The sequence below is a fragment of the Pristis pectinata genome, chromosome 4, assembly GCF_009764475.1.
Source record: "Pristis pectinata isolate sPriPec2 chromosome 4, sPriPec2.1.pri, whole genome shotgun sequence".
NCBI lineage: Eukaryota > Metazoa > Chordata > Chondrichthyes > Rhinopristiformes > Pristidae > Pristis > Pristis pectinata.
The window spans coordinates 74407662-74434179 of NC_067408.1; the positions used below are offsets into that span (position 1 = coordinate 74407662).

The window sequence follows — 26518 nt, forward strand, 5'->3', positions numbered from 1 at the left end:
AATTTGTGGAATTCCTTGCCAATTACAGCAGTGAAGGCCAGATAGATATCTAATTAGTTGGGGTATCAAGGGATATGGGGATAAGGCTGGAAATTGGGGTTATAATAGTGGTTTTTTGCCTCCCCCCCCCCCCCCAATTTCTCATTTCTTTTTTCCCTTTTCTTTGGAGCAGACTCGATGGGCCGAATGGCCTACTTCTGCTCCCTTGCCTTGTGATCTAATGTGATTATATCCCTTCTCCAGGAGAAGCATGAAAAAGAATGCAGAATTCACAATAATCTGCTTTGCTTTAAGATTTCTTTAAAAACACTATTCATCATCTACATCAAAATAGGTGTAAAATTATTTTATATCTGAAGGAAAGATTTTATGATACAGGAATTCAGAGACCGACATGGTGTTTGCTATGAACAAGTGTGGGGAATAAGACATAAACAATTTAATTCTGTACTTCACTTTCCCAGACAGAAGAGGACTCTTGCTTTAAACACTCGCCCCGCTGCTGAAGGATTCCCCCCCCCCCCCCCCCCCCCCCCCCCCCCCCCCCCCCGGGCCCTTCCGTCCGCTCTGCTTGTTTCCAGGGGGACGCTGAGGGTTGGGACGTCTGTCTCTCCGGGCAACGGCGCGGCTGCTGCCTTGGGCCTTGCGAGGTGAGTTAGGGCGAGGGAGGCGCCCGCTCAGTGGCGCTGGGTACGGGCTTCCTGAGCAATAGTGAGCCGGGGCCGCGGGTGGAGCCGAGCCCGGGTGGCGGCTGGTGAAGATGTTGGGCCGGGGCTCCGCCTCCGCTCGGTAGTTTCGGCAGCGTAACCACCCGCCAGCTCTCCGCTCCTGCCGCCCACATCGACTCCCGTTTTATTCAACTCCCTGTACCTATTCCACTCCCCCTCCCCAACCAGTCTATCTATGGTTCTCTTCCCACCCCATCCCGTTTCTTGTGAATGTTGTCTCTCCAATGCTATGTGCCTGTGATGCTGCTGCTAGTAAGTTTCTCATTGCACCTCTGCATACCTGCACTTGTGCAGATGACAGTAAACTCGACTTTGACTTCAAATTGGGATCATGGTCGGCACAGACATTGTTCCTGTGCTGTTCTATGTTCCGTGAAATTCCCTTTTGTCAATCCCCATTCCTCCACATGTGGGTGAACGTGAGCAGCTTCATCTCCTGACGCAGGACAGTGCCAACAGCTCCCATGAAAAATAAAGTGATGAGCTGCTACCCTGCTCTTTTAAATGTAGAAATGGCATGGAATATAGGAGCTACAGTTGTCCGTTCAGTTTTTCAAGACTGTTGTACCTCCCAGTCATTTCCTGGTTCCATTGTCATTTATTCACTAATTGCTTGTATTTCCACTAAACAAAAAAAACCCAGCTGAAATAACAAAATTGCTGGAGTAAATCAGCCAGAAAATTTTATTCAGTTGATAATTTCAGTTTAAGATCTTTCTTTGCTGTGAAGCAAAATATAAATGGGTAAATTGGTTTATTATTGTTACATGTACCAAGGTACAGTGAAAAAATTTGTTTTGCATGCCATTCATGCAGATCGTTTCATTACAATAGTGCGTTAAGGTAGTACAGGGAAAGGGTGAACAGCTTCAAGTTCCTGGGTGTTAACATCTCAGAGGATCTAACCTGGGCCCAACACATTGATGCAATCACGAAGAAGACATGCCAGCAGCTCTACTTTGTTAGGAGTTTGTGGAGATTTGGTATGTCACCAAAGTCTCTTACAAATTTCAACAGATGTACGGTGGAGAGTATTCTGACTGGTTGCATCACTGCCTGGTATGGAGGCTCCAACGTGCAGGATTGAAAGGCTGCAGAGGGTTGTAGACTCAGCCAGTTCCATCATGGGCGCAACCCTTCCCATCATCGAGGGCATCTTCAAGAGGCAGCGCCTCAAGAAGGCGGCATCCATCATTAAGGACCCGTCGTTGTGGGGCACCAGTGTTGAGAACAATCCTGGCAGACATGTTACTGCCTATCCTTGCTGATTGCAGTCTGTTGGTCAGGAAGTCAATGATCCAGTTGCAAAGGGAAGTGTTGAGTCCCAGGTCTGGGAGTTGAGAGATGAGGTTGCTTGGAATTATAGTATTGAAGGCGGAGCTGTACTCAAATAAACAGGAGTCTAATGTAGGTGTCTTTACTGTCCAGATGCTCCAGAGATGAGTGTAGGGCCAGGGAGATGGTGTCCGCTGTGAACCTGCTTTGGAGGTAGGCAAATTACAGTGGGTCAAGGTTGTCTGGGAGGCTGGAGTTTATGTGTGCCATGACCAGCCTCTTGAAGCATTTCGTGATGCTGGATGTCAGGGCCACCAGACGGTAGTCATTAAGGCACGTTACCTTATTTTTTCTAGGTACCAGGATGATAGTGATCTTCTTAAAGCAGGTGGCATATTGCAGATGAGTTGGTTTAAACAAGCAAGGTAACAAAAGAAAGGTATAGCAGTAATATGTACACATCACCCAGACAGATTTCCCCTCTCTGGCTGCATCTTTGTTCTCCGGTTGACATTTCTAAGTTGAGAAAGAGTCATTAAGCAGGTCAGTGAGCATTTTTTATATATAGAGAAATTGATATGTTTTCAGGTTGATAACCTTTTATCAGAACCCTCTTCTGATGAAAAATCATTAACATGAAATGTTAGCTCTAAATCTCTCTCTACAAATATTCCCTGATGTGCTGAGATTTTCCAGCATTTTCTGTTTTTGTGTTATTCAAATTTTCAATACCTGCATTATTTTGCTTTTGTGGAAAGTACCTTTTTTCCATTCTGTTTCTGTATAATTTGTTAAATAGAATTGAGTATCTCCAGAATCAGCTTCTGATGAGAACAGAGACTGCAATAAAAACTTACAGTGGTATGCAAAAGTTTGGGCACCCCTGGTCAAAACTTCTGTTTCTGTGAGTAGCTAAGCGAGTAAAAGATGACCTGATTTCCAAAAGGTGTAAAGTTAAAGATGACACATTTCTCTAATATTTTAAGCAAGATTACTTTGTTATTTCCATCTTTTACAGTTTCAAAATAACAGAAAAGGAAAAGGGCCCGAAGCAAAAGTTTGGACACCCTGCATGGTCAGTACTTAGTAACATACCCTTTCTTTCTTTTTCAATCTTTTTATTAGTTTTCAAATTAATACAGATTAATATATAACGTCAATGTTTGTACATGTAATACAAAGAGATCGGAAGAACAATCATGGCATGGATAATCATTAAAAAACAATAAAGTATATAAAAAAAACTGTAGCTGCAACGATCTCTTAGTGAATGAATATAATATAAAAGAAAGGAAAGAAAAAGATTTATTATAAAATATAAAAGAAAGAAAAAAAATTCCCAAAACAATAAGGAAATTTATAAACAATATATCAAACCAAACTAAGCTAAAGAAAAAAATTAAAAAAAAACAAACAGAAAAAAAGCTGAACTAAAATTTCTCAGTAGAAACAGAGCAATATTATGTCGTCAGCTCCATTCCTCTAAGTTGAAAGGTTATTACAAGGGGATCTATATCATGTGAAAATATTGAATAAATGGATTCCAAACTTCCTCAAATTTAAGCGAAGGATCAACAGTACCACTCCTAATTTTTTCCAAGTTTAAACATGATATAGTTTGAGAGAACCATTGAAAAGTAGTAGGGGGTATTGGCTCCTTCCATTTAAGCAAAATGGATCGTTTGGCCATTAAGGTAACAAAGGCAATCATACGGTTAGCGGAGGCAGATGGCCAGATTCTATCCTTGGTAATCCAAAAATTGCAGTGATAGGATGAGGTTATAAGTCAATCTTCAATACATTTGAAATAATGTTAAAAATATCTTTACAATATTTTTCCAAAAGAGGACAGGACCACAACATAACATGAAGCCACATTCGATTTACATCTGTCACATATAGGATTTATATGTTGATAAAAACGAGCTAGCTTATCCTTTGACATATGGATCCTGTGAACTACCTTAAACTGTATCAAAGAACGTCTGGCACACATTGAAGATGTATTAACTAAATGAAGATTTTTCTTCCAAGTCTCTGTAGGTAAAGATGTCTGGAGTTCACATTCCCATTCATTCTTAATTTTGTCCAGTGGTTCTGAACGAATTTTCATAATTAGATCATAGATTATTGCTATCAAGCCCTTCTGACAAGGATTAAAACGGAAAATTTTTTCCGTAATTTCAGTTTCGTAAGGTGTCGGAAAAGAGGGTATAGTAACTTTAAAAAAATTTCTAATCTGCAAATATCGATAAAAGTGTGATCTAGGCAAATTGTATTTGTTAGACAATTGTTCAAAGGATGAAAAACAGTTATCAATGAATAAATCATGAAAACATACTATTCCCTTCCTTTTCCATATGGAAAACGCTGAATCAACTCTGGATGGATGAAAGAAATAATTAGATTGAATGGGACTTGATAGATTAAATTTATTCAATCCAAAAAATTTACGAAATTGAAACCATATTCGTATTGTATGTTTAACAATTGGGTTAATCATATGTTTACTTAATTTGGTAAGATTTAAAGCTAATTACTACCTTTAATTGACCATGTTAAACAATTATTTACTAAATGGTCCCTACTGTCTCTATCATTGGTAGGCCGAATTAATGCGGTTAAGATGAATATTTTACCAAAATTTTTATATTTATTTCAGGCGATTCCAACTTTTGTTCCAAAATCTTTTTTTGACACTATTGATTCTAAAATTCTTTCATATATTTGGCAGAATAAAAACCCAAGGTTAAGTAAGAAAATATTTACAAAAACTAAAAAAAGATGGTGGTATGGCCTTGCCTAACTTTAGATTATATTATTGGGCAATCAATATTAGATATTTAATTTTTTGGATACAAGATTCAGATGTAATTCAGCGCCCCAATTGGGTACACCTTGAGTCCCAATCAGTACTTGAATTTTCATTAGTTTCTATTTTAGGAGTAACATCCCCTTTGGCAAGTATCATAGCTTGTAAACACTTTCTGTAGCCAGCTAAGAGTCTGCCAATTCTTGTTTGGGGGATTTTCACCCATTCTTCCTTGCAAAAGGCTTCTAGTTCTGTGAGATCCTTGGGCCATCTTGCATGCACTGTTCTTTTGAGGTCTATCCACAGATTTTTGATGATGCATAGGTCAGGGGACTGTGAGAGCCATGGCAAAACCTTCACCTTGTTCCTCTTGAGGTAGTCCATTGTGGATTTTGAGGTGTGTTTAGGATTGTTATCCTGTTGTAGAAGCCATCATCTTTTCATCTTCAGCTTTTTTACAGACAGTGTGATGTTTGCTTCCAGAATTTGGTGGTATTTAATTGAATTCCTTCTTCTCTCTAGCAGTGAAATATTCCCCGTGCCACTGGCTGCAACACAGGCTCAAAGCATGATCGATCCACTCCTGTGCTTAACAATTAGAGAGGTGTTCTTTTCATGAAATTCTGAACCCTTTTTTCTCCAAACTTTCCTGCGTCCTCACCACAAAATTCAGCGTCAGAAGTTTGAAAAGGAACATCTAAACAAGCCTGATGCAGTTTGGAAACAAGTCCTGTGGACTGATGAAGTTAAAATAGAACTTTTTGGCTGCAATGAGCAAAGGTATGTTTACAAGCTGTGATACTTGCCAAAGGGGGTGTTACTAAGTACTGACCATGCAGGGTGCCCAAACTTTGGCATCGGACCCTTTTCCTTTTTTGTTATTTTGAGACCGTAAAAGATGGAAATAGAAAAAGTAATCTTGCTTAAAATATTAAAGAAATGTTTCATCTTTAACTTTGTCTTTTGGAAATCAGGTCATTTTTTACTCGCTTAGCTATTCACAGTAACAGAAATCTTGACCAGGGGTGCCCAAACTTTTGCATGCCACTGTACTTTAGTTCACACTTTGTAAACCTTGCTTTTAAGCTTTTAACCTATTGGGTGTTGCTTTCTTTTTATTGTGACTTCCATTTTTCTCTTTCAGGTGTATTTCATGTTTCTAATATTGCAAGAGATGGGAAGAATGTTGACAATACGATCAAGTTTGCCATGCTTAGCACATGTGTTAAAAGCAAAAGTGGCACAAGAGAGAGCTATTTCACTATGTCCTATCCATGGAAACACACAAAAACTATCTTCTATTCATGCAATTTCTAAATTTAGCACAAAGAAGCTTGAGAGTATTATTTTTCCATTGAAAGACTTGGAACAGTACTTGGTCAAGAATGTAAATAAAATGAACTTTCAAGTGTTTGCTCCAAGTTTTGAGGATATTGCTGCTGCGGAACGATTCTTCACACCTTCGAAAAAGCACAGTATAGATTATTTCACCTCTGCCATCAGGATTGATCATGCACCAGTGACATCTCAGCCAGAGGTTAGTGCTACTTTTCCCCCCATGCTTAACAAAAGTCATATATGAGCTGATGGTCATGAAATAACAATGAGGAAATATTTTTTTCCATTATAACCTAAATCACCAGTTATGTTCTTAGTTACAGAGAATGGTAAATCTTTGCCACATTACAACCGATTCTTTCTCATGTTCTCTCTGAGTGTGGATTCCACTGGGAATGCAAACTTGTGGAAATGTATCACCTACTTCTTGAGCCCATTCTCTTGATTTTTCAACTAATTTCCGAAATGGACAGATGTTGACTGGAGATTAGAATAATTTTACTAAAACCTATACAATTATGATTGCAGAACAAAGGTTTGATCTCCATATCAATACATTTCAAGCCTCTGGATTGTCCTCTACCTTCTCCAATGTTATATGAACACTTTTTTTTCCTTTTAGGTATGTTTTATAGGAAGAAGCAATGTTGGAAAGTCTTCATTGATAAAAGCATTGTTTTCCTTGGTTCCTGGAACTGAAGTTAGAGTTTCCAAAAATCCTGTGAGTATTTGTAGATTACAGAATTACACTTATTTGATTTCAGAAGGTCCATGAAATGTGCTAGTAGTACAATTGCTATACTGCATTGGCCACCTATGATGAATACATTAATTTCTTGACTTCAAAATTAAGTTGTAATCTTAGGTTCTTTAGACCTCTCTTCTATCACACATTATTCCTGATTGCATAAAACCATTATTCTTAACCTGATCATACAAATGTCAATGGGCTAGGAATTCTTCTCTGCTGGGGAGGCTGTATTGAGTTGGCACTGCACAGAGAGCATGCACTAGCTTTACGCAAAGCCATTGTGCTGTGAGATTGAGGCCCAGGCTATTGTGTGGAAAAGAACAGGGCTTGCGCACTTTGTGATAAAAGACCTTTCCATTGTGGGGAAGTTCGCAGAAGGAAACAGGAGATAACATTGTTTGGCGTGGCTCAGGCCTTGTGTTGGTAGGGTTGGGAGTATTGATGGAGGGTACATAAGGGGGTTGTGGAGATCAGGCAAGTAATTAGGTGATGGAGGGGAGTGAGCATTATGTTTGGAGGGATCAAGATGGGTGGCGATATGGGGAATTGACAGATGTGTGAACAGGGTTTCTTTGGACATCTGGATGGGAAATGATGGAAGTGAGCATTAAGAAAATTAAGTAAAGGAAAACTTACTTGCAAGACAACAGATGTTCTGGATACTACAGTAGTGGACTAGTTAAGTTTGATCCCTTTGAGTAAATACCATAGTATGCCTCATCTCATCTATTGAAGGCCTGTTTTGTTGTAAGTGACTTGTACCATTCCCAGGGTTTGAGAATGGCCAAAAATTTTCCCAAGTCATATCTTTTCTCATCGGTTCACGGCATTGTTAATGCCTAGTGGCTTCCATGCATCTCACACGTGTAGGATCTGAGCCAAATTAGTGTAAGTATGCACTAACACACAAGACTACACACAACTTGGACTTTTTTATTACCATTCTCAATGCTACAAGTCTTACTGCACTCCATGATTACTTATAGCATTTCCTCTCTTGGCCACCTTCCCACCTAAAAATGTTGTGGCTGGGTCAACCATTCTCTGCTCTCGGTAAATTATAATGGATCGGGAATCAGGCCTTCTGAATTTTGCTCCTCAAAGTCAATATTTTCTTTGCTGTATTGCTGTAATATAAACATTGTCAGGATTTGATTTCATAACCATATAGCAGTCTATTGTTTGGAGCACAACAATATGTATGAATGAAACATGATTTTAACTTTGTTTTCAGAGTAGGAATCTCTCCAAAGAATTAGTATTTATTTCTCTTGATCTGGACCAGTATCACTTGGACTTTAACTGTTAAATCATATTTAAATAAATCCACAATTTCTTATTGCTGAGCAATTTGCACAGCTCCTCTTTGTCTCACAGAAAGAGAACTGAAGCTTCGCTTTTCACATTTTTCTTTATCTTTTGGTTTATTTTGCCCTACTTCCTCCTTTGTCAGTTTGTCAGACTTGGTTCGTCATTTGCCTAAGCCCCCGTTGATCCTTTTCATTTAAAGCACTGTTCTCAACCTGAAGTTACAATAATTTGGAATGCAAATATTTTTCCATCTGCCAGTGGGGAAAAAGTACCTCACAATGGGCTATTGCTCAAAAGCAGCAAATTCTAACCCAATAATTTTCTTTCACTTTTATTGCTGGTGGGTTTCAGTTGAGTTCCTGGCCATTTACTACCATACAGATATTCAAAATTTAAATGTATCTGAGAGTTAACTTGTAATTTGCCATAACATTTATTGATATGTGATTTCCCTTTGTTTATGGGAACTGGAAGTGAATGCTTTTGTTAATCAAAACATCATTATGATATATTTGTAGAAGAACAGTAAGATTTCCTATATAACTGATTCTAGAGTAAAAATCTAAGAAAAACTTAGTGTATTTGCAGTGCTAATATTTATTGCTGTAATTGGCTCTCTTTCCATGTTGTTTTAGGGGCATACAAAGAAAATGAATTTCTTTAAAGTGGGAAAGGCTTTTACTGTGGTAGATATGCCTGGTTATGGATACAGGGCACCTTCTGATTTTGTGGAAATGGTGGAGATCTATCTTCAAGCAAGACAGAAGTGAGTGTTACATGGTCTTCATTTTGCCTTTTTTTATTTCCTCTAAATTTTGTACAATAGGTAAATATGCCGCTAGTTATGAACTCTGAACCATATTGCAAAAGACCTGTATGTATGTAGCATTCTTCATGGTCTCAGGATATGGCAGGGTGCTTCAGAGCTGCTTTTTGAAGTGTATTATTGATTATATTCTAACATCTGTTGTCAAGATGCAAGAGTTAATATTCAAAGAAGAAATACCTAATCACCAACCAAAGTCAACATGATTTTATGAAAGGTAAATCATGTTTGACAAACCTGCTTGAGTTCTTCAAGGATGTAAAGAGTTGATAGAGGGGAACCTGTAGACATGGTGTATTTTGATTTCCAGAAGGCATTTGATGAAGTGCCACATAAAAGACTGCTGCACAAGATAAAGAGTTCATGGTATTTGTTGGATTGTGTTGGCATGGATTGAAGACTGGCTATAGTGCAGAAGAGAAAGAAGTGGAATAAATGGGCCTTTTTCCTCTTGAAAGGTGTAACTAGTGGTGTGCCCCAGGATCAGTTCTTGGCCCTCAATTGTTTATTATTTTTATTAGTGATCCAGAGGAGAGGATAGAATGCAAGTTTTCCAAGTTTGCTGATGACACAAAAATATGTGCACTGAGGATATCATGACCCTACAATAGGATATAGATAGGTTGAATGAGTGGGCAAAAAGGAGTTGGTAAAGGGAATTCAATGTGAGAAAAGTGTGAGGTCATGCGCTTTGATAAGTGCAATCAAAAGGCAGACTGTTATCTTAGTGGAGAGAAATTGCGAGTGAAGTACAGAGCGATCTCGGTGTTCTTGTGCATTAATCACAAAAAAGAAATGGGCAAGAAGTAAAGGCAAACAGCATATTGGCTTTCATTGCAAGGGGGTTGGAGTTTAGAAATGGGAAAGTATTGTTACAATTGTACAAGGTGTTGGTGAGCCACACATGGAGTACAATGAACAGTTTTGCTCTCCTTATTTAAGAAAGTAGGATTGGAGATTATCTGAAAGAGATTCACCTGGCTAATTCCTGAGATTAAAGGATTTTCCCATCAGATGAGGTTAAAGAAGTTTGATCTGTATTCTTTGGAGTTTAGAGGAACAAGGAGTGATCTTACTGAAACATTATGAGATCCTAAGGGGGCATATCAGGGTAGATGTTGAGATGTTTCCACTAATGGAAGAGTCTCAAATGTGGGGATAGTCATTTAGAGGCGAGGTGCCTAGAAATCTCCATGTGTAAAGGGTGGTGAATCTTTGGCATTCTTTGCCCCAGAGGGATGTGGAGAGCAGGTCATTGAAGGTATTTAAAGTGGAGATAATTTTTTTGAAAGATTGGGGAATTGAGGGCTGTGGAGAACTGATGTAGAAGAGGAGTTAAAGTCTGGGACAGATCAGCCATCCATATATTGAATGTGGGGCGGTGACAGTTTGAGGGACCAGATGGTTGACTCCTGCTCTGATTTTCTTGTGTTCTTTTATAGTAGAATAAATGATGTCTAAAGGTTAGTCCAGAGGAAGTGTAAATAGTTACAGAAGACCTACTACAAAAGCAAAACACTGTGAGTGTTACAAATCCAAAGTAAAAGTAGAAAATGTTGGAAATTCTCAACTTCCTTGGACAGCAGCTGTGGAAGGAAAAACAATCAGCATTTTGGGTTGATGTTCCTTCATCAGAACTGTAACAAGTTAGAAGTAATAGGTTTTAAGTACACAGACAGGGAAAGTGGATGGTGGAAGAGCAATGGAGAAGTGAGTAATGATGTCGAAGGCAGGACCTGAATTTGCAAAAGGGGGTTGATAATGCAACAAGAAAGAAAATATGTGACTAATATCTGACCAAAATTATAGTAATAGTTATCTTGTGAAATTGTTGAACTCAACATTGAGTCTGAAAAGCTGTCAAGTTTCTGTTCCACAACCTCCATTAATCTTCATTATATCAGTGCAGGAGGCTGAGGGCAAAAAAAGGTAAAAGTGGAGAGAGGCAGAGAATTAAAATGACAAATGAATTGTATCTCAGGATCTCACTTATAAATCGAATGGAAGTGTTTTGAAAAGCGGCCACTCAATCAGCATTTGGTCCCTCAGTGCAAAGGAGACCTCACTGAGGGCAGTGATTACTGCATTCTGAATTGAAAAGAAATGTAAGTAAGTTGCTCCTTCGCTTGGTATGTGGGGCCCTTGAACGTTGATGGGAGGTGCTATGGGAAAAGAATGTGGTGCCTGTAAAATGGACTGAGGTTGTCATAAAGGGTATTGTCTCTTTGGAATGAAAACCATGGGAAGGGGATGATATACTGTATTTAGTGGTAGCTATATACTGTAGCTGGCAGAAATGGTGCAGGACAACTCTTCAAAAATAGAGGATGCTTCATTGTGCAGTGAGGATAAGTGGAGCCATACCATGTTTTTGGGAGAGAAACAAAGGAGGAGGAGAACTCAGGAGATGGGTTATACACAGTCTTAGGCTCTGCTAGCCTCTGTGCAAAGGAACAGTTGTAAAGGAGACCGAGAAATTCAGAAAATGAAGGAGTCATGGTGCAGATTGGAGACTCTGCTTAACATACCTCCTCAATTTTGTTTGAGTAAGTGACAAGTGGACTGTGGCAAGCTCAATGAAATGCTGACTTCCAAGAATCCTTTCATAACCTTCCATGTGAAAGGCTTAAACTCAAATTTGGATTCACTCTGAGCAGAAAGGAAATAAAGAAATAATTGTCCATTTTTAGATTGTGTATACCTTCAGTGTTCTCAAGGCCATCTATGTCCCAAACAGGCAAGGGCCTACAAGAGGCAAGAATCGAGGTGAACTTCAACTTTTATGAAAGGGTCATTGCCCTGAAACATTGACTCCGGTCCTCTTTCTGCAGATGCTGCCTGACCTGCTGAGACTTTATTTTGTTTCAGGGAGGCAGTCAGCACACGTTGGACACTTACCTAAATGAAGAACTCCTTATCTGTGGCTCTGGCCTTGGCATGCTCCCTTGAATCCATTTCCACAGCAAAGTCTTCTCCACTCATCATCACCCTTGACTTACAAGAAGTGGAAAAGGAGTCCTGACGACAAATGAAAAGCAACAAAGCCTTGGGAACAGACAGCATTCCTGCTGAAGTTATAAAAGTTGGTGGACAGCAACTTCATTTGCAAATTCACAGCTTCATCTTCCACTCTTGGGAAGAGAAAGACATATAGGGCAAACTCAGTAATGTCCTAATCCTAACCATCTTCAGGAATGTGGACAAATCCAATCGTAACTACAAGAAGATCTCGTCCTCTTCAGCCACCTCCTCCCTGAACATAATCTTCATTATGTATCAACCCCAAGAGAAATGCAGGGAGCAGCATCAGCTTCTATATGCGGCCTTTACTGATCTCACAAAGCCTTTGTCTCTGTCAGTCAAGAGGGTTGGTGGAGCATCTTTGTCAAAATTGTCTGCCTACAGAAATTGGTCTCCAATTTACACCTGCTATATGTTTGCATATAAGCCATAATCTCAACCAGCGAGTTTACAAAACAGCTAATCTCGCTGTAGATTATTGTGAAACCAGGCTGCATCACCACCCGACTCTTGTCTCCGTCTTTCTCACTACATTACTGAACCCCACCTTCAACAAGCACTCACCTAGAGTGGAGCAAATCTACAGGACAATTGGAAACTGCTCAACCTACATCATCTCCATTCCAGAACCAAGGTCAACCTAAATTCTGTTCTCAGGCAGTGCTTGATGTGTGCACATTCAGAAGCTGAGTTCTAAGCCACTGTTCATTTGTTCACTGGCCTTGTGCTTAATATTTTCAAAACAAAGGTTCTCTACCAATGCTCCTTGTACAACACCACTCGCCATCAATAAGATCCATGCTTCCCATTACCTTAGGAGCCACCTCTCAATGAGATTGATGATGAAATTCAACTTTGCCTTCAGAGTACCGGTGCAGCCTTTGGCTGTCTGACAAAAAATGTTTGGAAAAACAAGACTCAAACCTAGCACAAAGCTCATAGGCATCAGACTGTGAGAGCCTAGACAAAGTCTCATGTACAATCTGAGCTGGCATCTCAAAGTACTGAAGCGATGTCACCAAAACTATCTCTGCAAAATCCTCTAAGGACAAGTGAGCCACACTATCTCCCAGGCCAAGCTTACAACATTGAGGGCCTAATTACGCTCAGTCAGTTTCGATAGGCAGGCCTGATCCTAGGCTCCCAAAACATGCTGTATTCAGAGTTCTTTCATAGCAAGAGATAATGAAGTGGACAGAAGAAGTGATCCAAGGATGTTCTCAACCTTCCTGGAAAAGGTGTAACAATCCCGCCAACTAATGGGAATCCCTGGAAGGAGCTTTAAGGTTGGCATTGAGAACTTTGAGTTCATTCAGCAAAACCACACGGAAATCCAGCATAAATGACAGAAATAATGCACCATCTCCCAAGCTACCCACCTGGTGCCCCGATAAGCACCTTCCCACCTGTGGCAGTCTCTATTGGCCCCCTATTGGCCTCATTGCTCACCTCAGACCCCAAAGAAATGGAGTGGAAGCAAGTCATTCTTGACCCCTGAGGGATGCTTCAGTGAATAGAGGCATTTCACATCCAGTGATGTGTTTTAAAGTATAGTTAATGTTGTAGTTGTTGGATTCCACATTTAACATTGAGATAAGTGATCAGAAAGTTTGTTTTGATGATATTAGTTGAGGGATAAATATTTATAAATACACTAAAAGAACTTTCTGCTTATCAAGTAATGCCATAGGAGTGAGGTAGATGCAGAAAACTAGGAGTTTTGGAGACTTGTAAATCTTCCTATGCAAATTTGTTTATCATTGCCTCAGGGTACGCACTAAATGCACAAGAAGTATAGTTTGATGTCTTATCTAAGTGGTAGTATTCCACAAATGTGGCACTTCCTCAATATTGTACTGAAAAGTAAATTTGGATCTGGAGCGGAGCTTGAACCAAAACCTTCTAACTCAGGTTAAATTGTCCTGACAGTGCAAAAACTAGTACTCATTGAATTAGAATCTGGTTGCAAAGTAGGAGATCCTGTTTTTCTTGTTTGCCTAGGATGCGATCAATGTGTAGTGCAATTGTCCACATAAAATAGAGAAAGCAAAACTTTGGAACCATTTAACACAATTAATTGTTCTACTGCAAGGTTAATAACATCTCTGAGTAGATGAAATGTTGGGTTGAATGGCCTTCCTCATTATGCTTGTGTTAGCTTTATTTTTCATCTAGCTCTGTGAAAGGCCCTGCTGTTGACAAAAGTAGGAAAGCACCAAAGTCACCCCTGAAAGGGTATGTCTTTTTTTTGAAGGAAAGTGGAAATCAAGATGTGAAAAATTAAAAACAACATTTGTTCCTTCCATAGCTTAAAGAGAACATTTTTATTATTGGATGGTTCAATAGGAATTCAAGAAGCAGACCAAATAGCAATTGAGATGTGTGAGGAGTTTGGAATTCCGTATGTCGTAAGTAATAATTTACAGTTGAAATGTTTTATCTTTATTTCCTCCCATCCATTTATTTGTGTTGAAGTGCTCTAAATTGACTTTTACTCCTTACATTTGACCCTCTGAGTGATGTGTTCCATTTCTGATTCCCCATTTTGATTCCTTGATAAAGTCCCACTTAACAGATAAGTGTGCAAATGGGTTTAGGGATAATGTACTGAAAATTGATTGACAGGCGAGAGACTGAGTAGAGATAAATGGGTCTATTTTGAGGTGGCAGGCCAAGACTAATGGTGTACCACAGAGTTCTGTGCTTGGGCTCTAGCTATTCTCAAAATGTATCAATAATGTGGATGGGGGATCCACATGTAATATTCCTGAGTATCCTGATAACAAAAGAATTGATGGGATTGTTAATTGTGAGGTAAATGCATCCAGACTTCCAGCTGATTTAGACAAATTGAGTGAGTGGGTAAGTACAAGTCAGATGCATTATAATGTGGAGAAATGTGAAATTATCTACTTTGGTTTTCAAAAAATAGTAAAATTCTCTATCACAAAAGACTGCACAGGCTACATCACTGAATATATTTATGCAGGAGATAGATGGATATCCAAACACAAAACTCACCAAAATGTATGAGGAAAGAGCAGGAGTTTGATATTGAGATGGAAGATTAGCCATGATCATATTGAATGGTGGAAGATGCTCAAAGGGTCAAGTGCTTTTTCCTGCTATTTTTCTGTGTTTTATACTGTAGATTTATCTGCCTAACAGTTAAAATTACTACTGAGTTGGGTATCACAGGTGAGAAGATTGTCGGTTCATCTTTGGAGTCCAAGTCAGGCTCTGGCTGATCTTCTATTCAACAGTTATTCCTTCTTTGTGAGTGAAGGAGAGTTTCACAGTGCAGGTTTGGTGAGATGTTTTCAGTGCTTAACTCGGTTAATATGTGGCATCCACCTGGATATACGTATTAGAGACAACAGGTCCAAGTGTCATATGTTTTAATACAACTGGATGTCCTGCCCCAGTGCTAGACAATGCACTTAGTTTCTATGTCTTGGCCCATAATGTGGTCCAAAGGTAAGATGCAAGCATTCTACTCTGAGGGGATTCCACATATAACCATAGGCATCAGAAAAGTATTTAAAGGTATAAAAATACTTAATAGATCACAAGCAGAAAATGTTATTTTAAAATTAAATTAATGCTGAGAATAGCTTAATCCCAGTGCAATAACTAATTCATTATTGGATGCTGTCTTTCAATGGGTGATTTTTCTTTGAGACTTTCTGATTCTGTTGGCAAGAGTTCATGCACAATCTTGTAACTCTGGTTCATTAAATTATAATTGATGTACGTATATGGTTGAAACCAAAATGTTTCGTAACTTTTCAGCTCAGTTTAATTTTGATTGTCTTAATGCTTTGTACATAGTAGTTTAACTCTATATGGAATAAACAAAATAAATCCAAGTTGAATTATTTAAAATACTAATTAGAATGAATAAAATTTAAGTACAGTTTTACAAGCAGTGCTCTGCAGTTCAGTTTGAACTGCTTTGTAATTGTTAAGGGCCATTGAAGAAAGTACATTGAATAGTATTTGTTGAGGAAATTGGAATATGTGGCAATAGACGTGAATATGTTTCTTGATTTTGACAGCAAGCCACATAAAAATGCAGATTTGTTTTTACTTGTGCCATAAAATCTCAGAATTGCTTTGCACAGAGCCATTAAAAATACAAATTGGCAAACTAATGGGCAATTTAATGTGGAATCCTGCAAATCATGCAAATAATAATGATAGGGCTGAACAACTGCATCCTTAAGAGTAGCAAATAATTACCTCCCTATTATTATGTTCACTGCAGCTAGTATTAACGAAGACTGACAGACCTCAGCGGGGCAATCTATTGAAGGTGATCATGGATGTTCAAGAAGTGATAGAGAAGCAAACTCTAGGGTGTTTTCCTCAGCAGTTTCTCGTGAGGTATGTTAAAATTATAATTAATTTTGTTCTGAAATTCTGCAGGACAGTTGGGAGAGAAGACATCGTTTGTTATAGAAATAAACATTCAGTTTGTTCTGTTCTCTGTTTCCCTTCCAAGAAATTACTTCCTTGTGGAGGTGGGAACCCAGATTTCATAGCCCTTTGCAACATGCAAAGCACTGGACGAACTCAGCAGGTCAGGCAGCATCATGGAGGGAAATATGGAGGAAAAGTTGACGTTTCAGGTTAAGACCCTTCATCAGGTTTCGTGAAGTTGAGTCCAGGACTTGAGTACTGATGAAGGGTCTTGACTTGAAACGTCGACTGTCCATTTTCCTCCATAGATGCTGCCTGACTTGCTGAGTTCCTCTAGTGCCTTTGCGTGTTGCTCCAGATTTTGAGCACCTGCAGGCTCTTGTGTCTCCATTTCAGAGCCTGTTTCTGTGCTGTAAATTCTATCAGCTCAACAGGTTAATGTTGGTTCTTGTATTCCACCAGAGCCTCCTCTTCCCTTCAACATAATCTTCTGTTCTTTCCTCCCTTGTACTTGTTCATCTTTAATGCAGTTTGAGTTGAATGACTCGGTATAATCTTCACCACTGTTGTTAATTATGGTGCTTGATGATAAGCCAGTAGAGAGAGTGTGATTAACCTTGGACAAGTCAGATGATTTCTCTGTTCCCCTCATCTTTTCCAGGACAAGTCTGAAACACTTAGTCTCTCTCTTCACCAGTATCCATACTAGTTTCTCCCTTCATTAGTATCTGCAGCTATGTCAGCCACGTGGAATGATTTCTTTGGTTATATTGTACAATGCGCAGCTGTCATCATAAGTACAAGCTACTGTCAACACATTTCTATTCCTCACGTGTTTTCAAACAGCTGAGAGAATATTTCTTTTCAGTTAGCAGAAACTGAAGTGCTCTGGACAGCAAAGTCTAGGCTTTGAATCCTATTTGCAGAATAGGAATTTAATTGAAAAATGATGCTGTGTTCAGTAATTTTGAAACTCCTTTCCTGCCAATAACAGAATATCTGCTTTTTCTAGGCTAAAGCTTTTTAATCTAATGAACGTATAATTATCACATATATGAGAGTTAAACCCAAGGCAGAGGAGCTGAGTAACTCTGGTAACAATTTCTTGTCTCAATCACTTTTCTCTGTTTTTGTTCTATAGAAAATTACAGGGCCATTGATCGGTTCTTCTAATTTCTGTCTTAAGACCGAGTGGTTATAAAGTACAGAAATCTCTTGCAGTTTTCAAAGTTTAGAAAATGTTACCATTTTGAAAAAAAAATATTGACATGTTAATTATTTCTACAGTTCTTTGAATTACTCCGGAATTCATCTTTTAAGATGCTTTATTGCTCACGTAACTGGGAATCTTCAGATTAATGAGGATATCTCCATTTCTTCTTCGTGAACAGTGGAAAATTCTGAAAGGATGTGAAAGTTGACTTCAGAACATCACCATAACAAAACTTAGGTTAAGCACTGAATTCATGAAACTCACCTGCTGAACAGAGATTGCAAACCTAAGGTCAATTTAAATTCAACCCAATTATGATGATGTATATTAATAAAAATTATTACATTGTGTAATATCGGCATAGATTGTACGTTTCTGTGAGTAAGTGCATTTCTGATGGTATTTAAGTAAAATCATTTAACTTTCGTCTAAGATTGACTTCTAGCATTGAAAGTCATAGATCTCTGTGTAGTTACTCCATTGCAGCTGGATCAGTTACAATAATTGTAAATGGAAATTTTTTATTTGGTTATATGGCCATTACGTTGTCTTTTCAAAATTTCCTAGTGTGTGTGGCTAAAAGGCAAAGAGAAGTGATTTCTACAAGTAACAGTAGCAAATCCAATCAGTGTGCAGGAGTTTCTCTCTGGACTTGAAACACTTCTGTTACTTTTCATTTTTTTTTGTTTTCCTCACTAACTAAGCAAAGGTTCATGTAAAATTTACAGCTCTCTTGTGTTCTATTCCACCATTATTATTTCTCAGTGACATTGGTTAGAGCATTGCACATTTTTTATATCAATCAAGGCGAGTATGTTGTGTTTTCAGTAGCTACATATGTTTTTTTTTAACCTTTTATCTGGATGATTTGTGGAGTCTTTTTCATCATAAAGACCAGTAATATTTCCTGACCCTGTCCCAACCCTTTTGCCACTGAAGCCCTTGCACATGCTTATCTTCCTTTACCTCTCTCTCTTTTCCTTGAAGGCCGTCCTTAAAATCTATCTCCTTGACCAAGTTTTTGTTACCATTTCTAATCTCTCATTATCTTTGCATTTCTTTATAGCTTTGTGGGTACCATGTTACTGGTCGCAATATAGCACCATGTTCATCAGCTGTTTTTGATTTTATATTTGGCCATCTAGCTGTGTGTTCTAGATGATATTCTTGCTTGTTGTCTCTGCTGACTTCCTGTATAAACCAGTAATTCGCATTTGAAATACTAGATTTTACCTTCAGCAGAATTGGATGAAACAATTGGCATGATTTTCAAGTGTTAGACGTTTGTTGGATGTCAACTATTTTATAGAGATGATGTATTAATTTATTATTAAATTTTTAGGCTATATTTACCGTGGGTCAGCCCACGACATCAGAGAGACCATCATAATGTTCCAGCACCCAACATGAAGGGAATCAGCAGACAGAGTCAGAGGTACAATAACACTTAGCAACACCTCCACAAGATGAGTATTTATCTGCAGTAAAAGGATCTGGAAGTTCATATTGCAGAATTGGAAGGATATTACAGAAGCAGAATATCAAATACCAACAATCTGATCTGATTGTTTGTACTTTAAAGGGAATAATTTTATTTCCTCTGTGTGTCTTTGGTTATTTATGGTGGGATTGTAGGCATGGGATTACTTTAAATAGGTGAATGCAAGTTATTTTCATTTATTCCATGAAAACATACAACACAGATTGAATTTTTCATTTTTCTTGCCACTTCACTGTCTGAGGAACTTCAGATTTTCAGATGTAGATTCTTGCTTTTGCCCTCTGGCAACCAAAAGGTTTTCTGCTCTTTGAAAGATTGGAGAAGGCACTTAGAGGCTTTTACACATTTAGAATATTACTTTTCATCTGCTGAAGAGAATATTACTTTTACATCCACTGGGTAAAGTATTTTATGTATAGACAGTAGGTAAAAAGCAATTCAAACCATTGTTAATTTTAGCGATCAGCTTAAAATTCTGCAGTTTGAAAAGCATCCAAATTAAAAGTTGAATTTGTGTCACCATGGCAGGCATTGAAGTAGAGGCAATAGCTAAAAAATATTTTGCTTGAAGGTGTGATTTTTTTTTCAATTAATATTTCACAAGTAAATATTTCCAGGACTGCAGCGTTCAAATCAGGTAACCCCGACCCATAGAAGAAATCGAGACATGACCTCCGGAAAGCTATCAGAGATGCCAAGAGAAAATACCAGTCCAAAATCAAGTCCCGGACCAACCGTCAGTTGTGGTAGTGCTTACATGCTATAACAGGCTACTAAGCAAAGTTGGGCAGCATTGCCGACAGCAGCGCATCCCTTCCTGATGAGCTTAATGCATTCTGTGCACCCTTTGAACAGACACTCCACAAGAGCCTTCAATGCACCTGAACCCACTGTCACAATTGCAGACATCAGATCAGTCTTCCAGAGAGTGAACCTGCGGAAAGCATCGAGCCCATAGGGTGGCCCCAGCCGTGTCCTTAGATCCTGCGCAGATCAATTGGCGGGGGTATTTGTGGACATTTTTAACCTCTCCCTAGTTCAATCTGAGGTTCCCACCTGCTTTAAGAAGACCACTATCATCCCGGTACCTAAGAAAAATAAGGTAATGTGCTTTAATGACTACCGCCTGGTGGCTCTGACATCCACCATTATGAAGTACTTCGAGAGGCTGGTCATGGCACGCATTAACTCCAGCCTCCCAGACAACCTTGACCCACTGCAATTTGCCTACTGCGGAACAGGTTTACAGCAGGTACCATCTCCCTGGCCCTACACTCATCTCTGGAGCATCTGGACAGGAAAGGCACCTACATTTGACTACTGTTTATTGACTACAGCTTCACCTTAAATAGTATAATGCCAAGCAAACTCATCTCCAAACTCCTAGACCTGGGACAACACCTCCCTTTGCAATTGCATTGTTGACTTGCTTACCAACAGACTGCAATCGGTAAGGAGAGGCAGCAACACCCCTGCCACGATTATCCTCAACACTGGTGCCCTCAACACTTCTCCCCACAAAGCTGTGTCCTCAACCCCCTAAACTACTCCCTATCCACTCACAACTGCATGGCCAGATTCTGCTTTAACTCTATCTACAAGTTTGCAGATGACACCAGTGCAGTGGACTGAATCTCAAATAACGATGAGTCAGAGTACAGGAGGGAGGTAGAGAGCCTAGTGGCATGGTGTCATGACAACAACCTTTCCCTCCATGTCAGCAAAACAAAAGAGCTGGTCGTTAACTTCAGGAAGGGGAGTGGTGCACATGCTCCTGTTTACATCAACAGTGCTGAGGGGGTTGAGAGCTTCCAAGTTTCTAGAAGTGAACATCACCAATAGCCTGCCCTGGTTCAACCACGTAGATGCCATGGCCAAGAAAGCTCACCAGTGCCTCAGCTTCTTCAGGAGGCCAAATAAATTTGGTATGTCCCTTTTGACCCTCACCAATTTTTATTGATGCACCATAGAAAACATCCAATCTGGAGGCATCACAGCTTAGTATGGCAACTGCTCTGCCCATGACTGCAGAGAGTAGTGGACACAGCTCAGCACATTACAGAAACCAGCCTCCTCCCCTTTGAGGACTCTGTCTACACTTCTTGCTGCCTCGGTAAAGCAGCCAGCATAATCAAAGACCCAACCTACCCCGGAAGTTCTCTCTTCTCCCCCCTCCCATTAAGCAGATACAAAAGCCTGAAAGCAGGTACCACCAGGCTCAAAGGTTTAATAAGACCATTGAACGGTCCCCAGTACAATAAAATGGACTCTTGACCTCACAATCTACCTCGTTATGGCCTTGCACCTTGCACTTCCTCTGTAACTATAACATTTTATTCTGCATTCTGTTATTGTTTTCTCTGTTATTGTACTTCAGTGCACTGTTGTATTGAAATGGTCTGTATGGATGGCATGCAAAACAATTTTTTTAATTGTACCTTGGTACATGCAAGAATAATAGACCAATTTACCAATTTTTCCTGATATTTTCTTGTCTGGATTGGCCATGACATAAATGCCAAGCTTATGGACAAAATCCACTAATTGGTTGTGTGTCTTTTGAATATCAATTTGAAATCTGTGAAAATGGACCTCAGAATATAAGAAATAGGAACAGGAGTTGCCTGCTTGGCCCGCAAGCCTATTCTGTTAAGGTCATAGCTGACCTTCTACCCAAATGGTAATTTCTAGCACTATCTCTATAATTTTTGATTCCCTTATTGTCCAGAAAACTATCAATCTTTTATTAGAATGAACATTACAATTGATCCTCCATTGCCCTTGGGGTAGAGAATTTCAATGATTCACTGTCCCAAGAATGAAGAAATTTCTCCTTATCTCTGTCCTAAATGTCTACCCTTATTTTGAAACTCTGTCCGCCAGTCATGGACTCCTTAGTTAAGGGAAACATTTTTTCTGCATCTAATCTATCAGGTCCTTTAAGAATTTTCCATGTTTCAATGAGACCTTCTCTCATCTTTCTAAATCCGAGAGAATGCATTCTCAGTCTACTTAATCTGTCCTCCTGCAACAACCCTGCTATCCCTGGAGCAATAAAACTAACAATAGCTAACAAAGCTCCCCAACACAAAATCCCACACAGATAATGCATAAATTGAAATTGTGCTTCTATTTAGTTGATTCACCATTCATTTTAAGCATGAATCATCTCACAGGATTTTTATTTCTATTAATGGAAATAAAATATTAAACAAAACCAAGATCTATTCCAATGTTTACATATTCATTAATTATAACTTTTTTCACACAGCAAGCACTTGAAAAGAATGTGTTCTAAGAATCTGTGACTAACCATAGAAAGTTCATCAATAAGTACTTTCTAGTGTTATTTGCAAACATTTAGCTTGAGTAGAGTCATCTAATAGATATAACAAAATTTCTAGGTGATAGTTCAGTTTTATGCTTAGAAAGTTGTTGGGTTAGATTTATAATTGATTCCAAATTGAATGTCTATGATACTTCAAAAGATTGTGCTGTGTATGTGGATTTCATGGTCAGTCTGCCATTTATGTAAATTCGATTTTGAATACATTTATTATATCCCCTCTTAAATCTGTTGAAATAAGAAGTCCCAGTTTCCCCTCAAATAAAACCTCTCATCCCTTGTATCAAATATACAGAATTTAAAGATAAATATTTCTATTACCTGTAAGTTGGCATTCGCTCCTTCATATGTATTTTTAAATTTATTGAATTGTGTCCTTGCTGTTGATAAGCAGTACATAGAAATTTACGGAGCATTGTTTCTCATTGTTTCAAAGTGTTTGTTTTAAATGAAGGGGTGGGGGCAGTGTTGATCTGTTTTTTGCTTTGCTAAAAGAAACATGAGAGACCTATTGCCGAAAGAGTTATACAATTTTTCACTTTAATATGATTTTAGGTTGCTTAAATATAAAAACAGATTTGGTGTGGGGGTATGATTTTTCACATATTTAAAGTAGTCATTGCAGGCATCATCTCCACCTGGTGGTATAAAACTATAAGTGAGCTATCCCAAGTGATCTGTCTCTGGAAAACCCCAAAACGATGAAAACTATTTCTTGTTCATGTATTGAGGCATTTCTGTTCCAGGATATTATTTAAAAAATTGTTATTTGGGGATAAATTAAGATTAAGTGCCTCATGCTCTTTCCTATACCAAAGTAACATCTTGATTTGAAAGGTCTCTTCAAGGAAAGAAAGACCAACTCACAGTTATATAACCCTTTGCACAGCCTCAATGTCCTAAAATGCTATACAGTATTTGAAATACTTATGAAGAGTAACCACTACTGTAGTGTAGGAATCACAGAAGTTAATATATGTGTCTTTTAGTTAAAGTAAAAACAGAAAATGTTTGCGGTACACAGATCACACAGCTGTGGGAAGAGAAATAAAGTTAGCGGTTCAGGCTGATATCCTTTCATAGGTTCTGATGACCTGCTGAGTATTTCCAGATTTTTTTGGATTTCTAACATCTAGTTTTTTGCTTTTCATATTTTTTGTGGTGCAGGTTGAGGGTTAAATCTCAGGAAGTATCTTTGTAATGTATTTATTTTGTAGGATCTGGGCACCATCAGCAAGACCAGTATTTATTGCCTATCCCTAACTACCCTTGGGAAAGTGATGGTGAGCTGTTTTCTGGAACTGCTGCTCTTGTTGGTTACCCGACTTAAAGTTACCCCAGAGAGCACTGATTTGTTCTAGCACTCTTGGTCCTGGAGGTTTGAACACACATTGGTAGGAATTGCCTGTACTTTCAAGAAGTATTCCAGCCAAGCTGCAATGCCGGGAAGCTGGTATAGAACTCAGTCCTCCGCTAATGGTCCTGTAGGGATTTCATTGTCATGTGGCTCAGTGTGAACCATCAAGGCCTGTGAGAGCTGGTGTTGAGCGGACTGGGATGATGGTGTGGCTTCTTAGTGCTGAAATGAAGTGGTGCACCCCAGTTGGCGCAGTGCAGGTCATTGTTGAGACTAGCAATGGCTTCTCCATGTGTTAGCAAACCTCCAGGATCCTATGATACCTCTCAGCACCCTCTAGTGGATGTGAAGGAAGCTGCACAGCTCCTCCCCAGTTTGCTAACCTTAACAGTTGTTGCTGGCCATTTAGCTTATCGGCATAGAGAAGTCCCGAGCTTGGGGAGAGTTGTTACAGCCAAACACAGCAAGAGGGAGATATCAAGCTTCCATCACATCCAGCAGGAGGTGATGAGAGAGACATAGGATCTGGACCATGCAGTTAAAGCATGCAGTAGCTGCTGCTAGTGCCTAACAATGGTCTGCATTCACCACACTGGCCTGGGTGCAATCCTGAGCCCCACACCTCAGTACTGAGTGATCACCCCAGGCTGCCCAACACAAGCACAGGCAGCACTGTACGTGGGCAAAGCTGCTTGCTTCACACCAAGCCATGATATCATTTGACCATTTCATTGTTGTGGGAGCATCATATTTATGATCTTTTAACACAGGCTCCACTAACACTCTTGCCCTTGGGAATGTGTACACTAAGTAAGTACTGAGTACTCCTATATTGCCTTTGGAGAGGGTGTTCCAGGATTTAGATCCAGACACAATGAAGGAATGGCAATATAGTTTGAAGTGAGGATGGTGTGTGAGTTGGAGGGGAGCATATAAGTGGTGGAGTTCTCATGTGCCAGAAGTCCTTGGTAATGGTGATGGCAGAGCTGGAAAATGCTCTCAAGAGAAGTGAGTAATTAGTGTATTTTATTGATGGTGTACACTGCAGCATTTCTGCGCCAGTGGCGGAAGGAATGAATGTTTGGGTGGTGGATATAGTACCGGTCAGGAAGGCTGCTTTGTCTTGGGTGGTGTCAAGCTCTGTTATTGGAGCTGCACTGATTCAGGTAAGTAAATCCAACAGACTCATGACTTGTGCCCTGCGATAGTAAAAAAAAAGTTTGGGGGATCAGGAGTGAGTTACGTGCCAAAGGATATCCAGCTGTGACCTGCTCTTGCAAAACCAGTGTGTTTATGTGGCTGGACTAGTTGAGTATCTGGTCAATGGCAAACCCCACATTGGCAATGATGTTTTACTTGGCAATGGCAATGTCATTTAATGTGAAGGGTAGGTAGTCAGACTCCCTCTTCTTGCAGGTTGCCAATGTCTGCCATTTGTGTGAGTTTCACTTGCTACTTATCAGTCCAAGTTGAACTCTTATGAAATTTAATGTGCTCGGCTCATGAGATTTGCAAATTCTAGAGTGTAAACCAAGTGTAACATTTTTCACCAATTGTTGTAACAGTTAACAAGCAAAAAATGTTGGCCTGGAATTTCCTGGCAGCAGCGAGCAGCCTGAGATTATAGTTCTTCTTCCTTTTAAGTCCACACTTCAAGCAGCAAGTTCAACTATAAAATTAACTGTAATCTGGCCAGTGAGACTCCATACAGTGAGGGACCTTATGGCTGCAAGTGGTAGCATGCAGCATGGCATCTCCATTGCTGTCCATTCAAATGCATGGAGTTGCTGAACCTGTGCCAAGGATGGCTGGTGATGAGGTCACTGGCCCTGTGAAAAGAGGAAAGTGATGGTAAGTGGGCTACTTATTTTACTTTCCATTCATAACAGATAATTTAAAATAGTCTATTTCTTCCACTTATTATTTGTATCGTTATTTAAATCACTCTGAAGGGTTTCTAAATGTCTGCCTGTTAATAGATATTTAATAACAGTTCCAAAGACCTTTGATATTGCCGAGCTGTCAAAGGCCATTCAGGCAGCAGGAACCTCCAAGTGCATAGCTTGCTCTGCCTCAGGGTACGGTAGGTCATGGCCAGTCTGCTGTACCAAGAGCAGGTTAGTATCATCGGGCACCACCTGTGGATCTAGCCCATTATTTGAGGAAAAACTTAGTGAAGACTTCCAAAGTGAACTTGGAAAGGGAAGGGAATACTTGATTAAATTATAGGAAGTCCCCGACTTACGAACGCCGTACATACGAACCGACCTTCGTGGTCTTAACGACCTTCGGTTTGTAAGCAGGCCCGGACCCCGATCCTACCACGGTGGCGGTATGCCTTCTTTGGCCCAACCCCGGGCCAAGTGTGCATGCGCGGCTGCGATCCCCGGGCCAAGTGCGCATACGCAGACACTGTTCCGAGTTACAGACAAAACCGGGTTACGAACAGTCTCAAAAATGGAACTCGTTCGTAACCCGGGGACTTCCTGTACTCCTTTTAGGAAATCGCATGCTTTTGACAAAGTGGATGCCATGTGTTTAGATTTTCAGCATGCCCTTGATAAGGTGTCACCACAAAAATGGAAATTAAAACAATTGTTATGAAAGGTCAAGTGCC

At 39.5% G+C, this 26518-nt stretch overlaps 1 protein-coding gene across 8 annotated transcripts; it reads left to right on the top strand.

Annotated features, from left to right (window-relative positions):
• Positions 1-548: 548 nt before the first annotated feature.
• Positions 549-19830, top strand: gtpbp8 (GTP binding protein 8 (putative)). 8 transcript variants are annotated; one of them, XM_052014356.1, is made up of 10 exons: positions 549-650; positions 2360-2546; positions 3022-3078; positions 5338-5595; positions 5960-6352; positions 6776-6874; positions 8851-8981; positions 14371-14470; positions 16330-16448; positions 17772-18052. In XM_052014356.1, the coding sequence occupies exons 5-10, from the start codon at positions 5969-5971 to the stop codon at positions 17869-17871; spliced, it is 933 nt and encodes a 310-aa protein (XP_051870316.1). In that variant the 5' UTR covers positions 549-650; positions 2360-2546; positions 3022-3078; positions 5338-5595; positions 5960-5968; the 3' UTR covers positions 17872-18052. The 8 variants fall into 8 exon arrangements, 7 of the variants coding, with proteins under 7 accessions (XP_051870316.1, XP_051870312.1, XP_051870315.1 ...); XR_007956224.1 differs by lacking the exons at positions 549-650; positions 2360-2546; positions 5338-5595 and adding exons at positions 874-980; positions 19040-19132; positions 19816-19830 and having other exon boundaries at positions 17772-17988; XM_052014352.1 differs by lacking the exon at positions 5338-5595.
• Positions 19831-26518: the final 6688 nt, after the last annotated feature.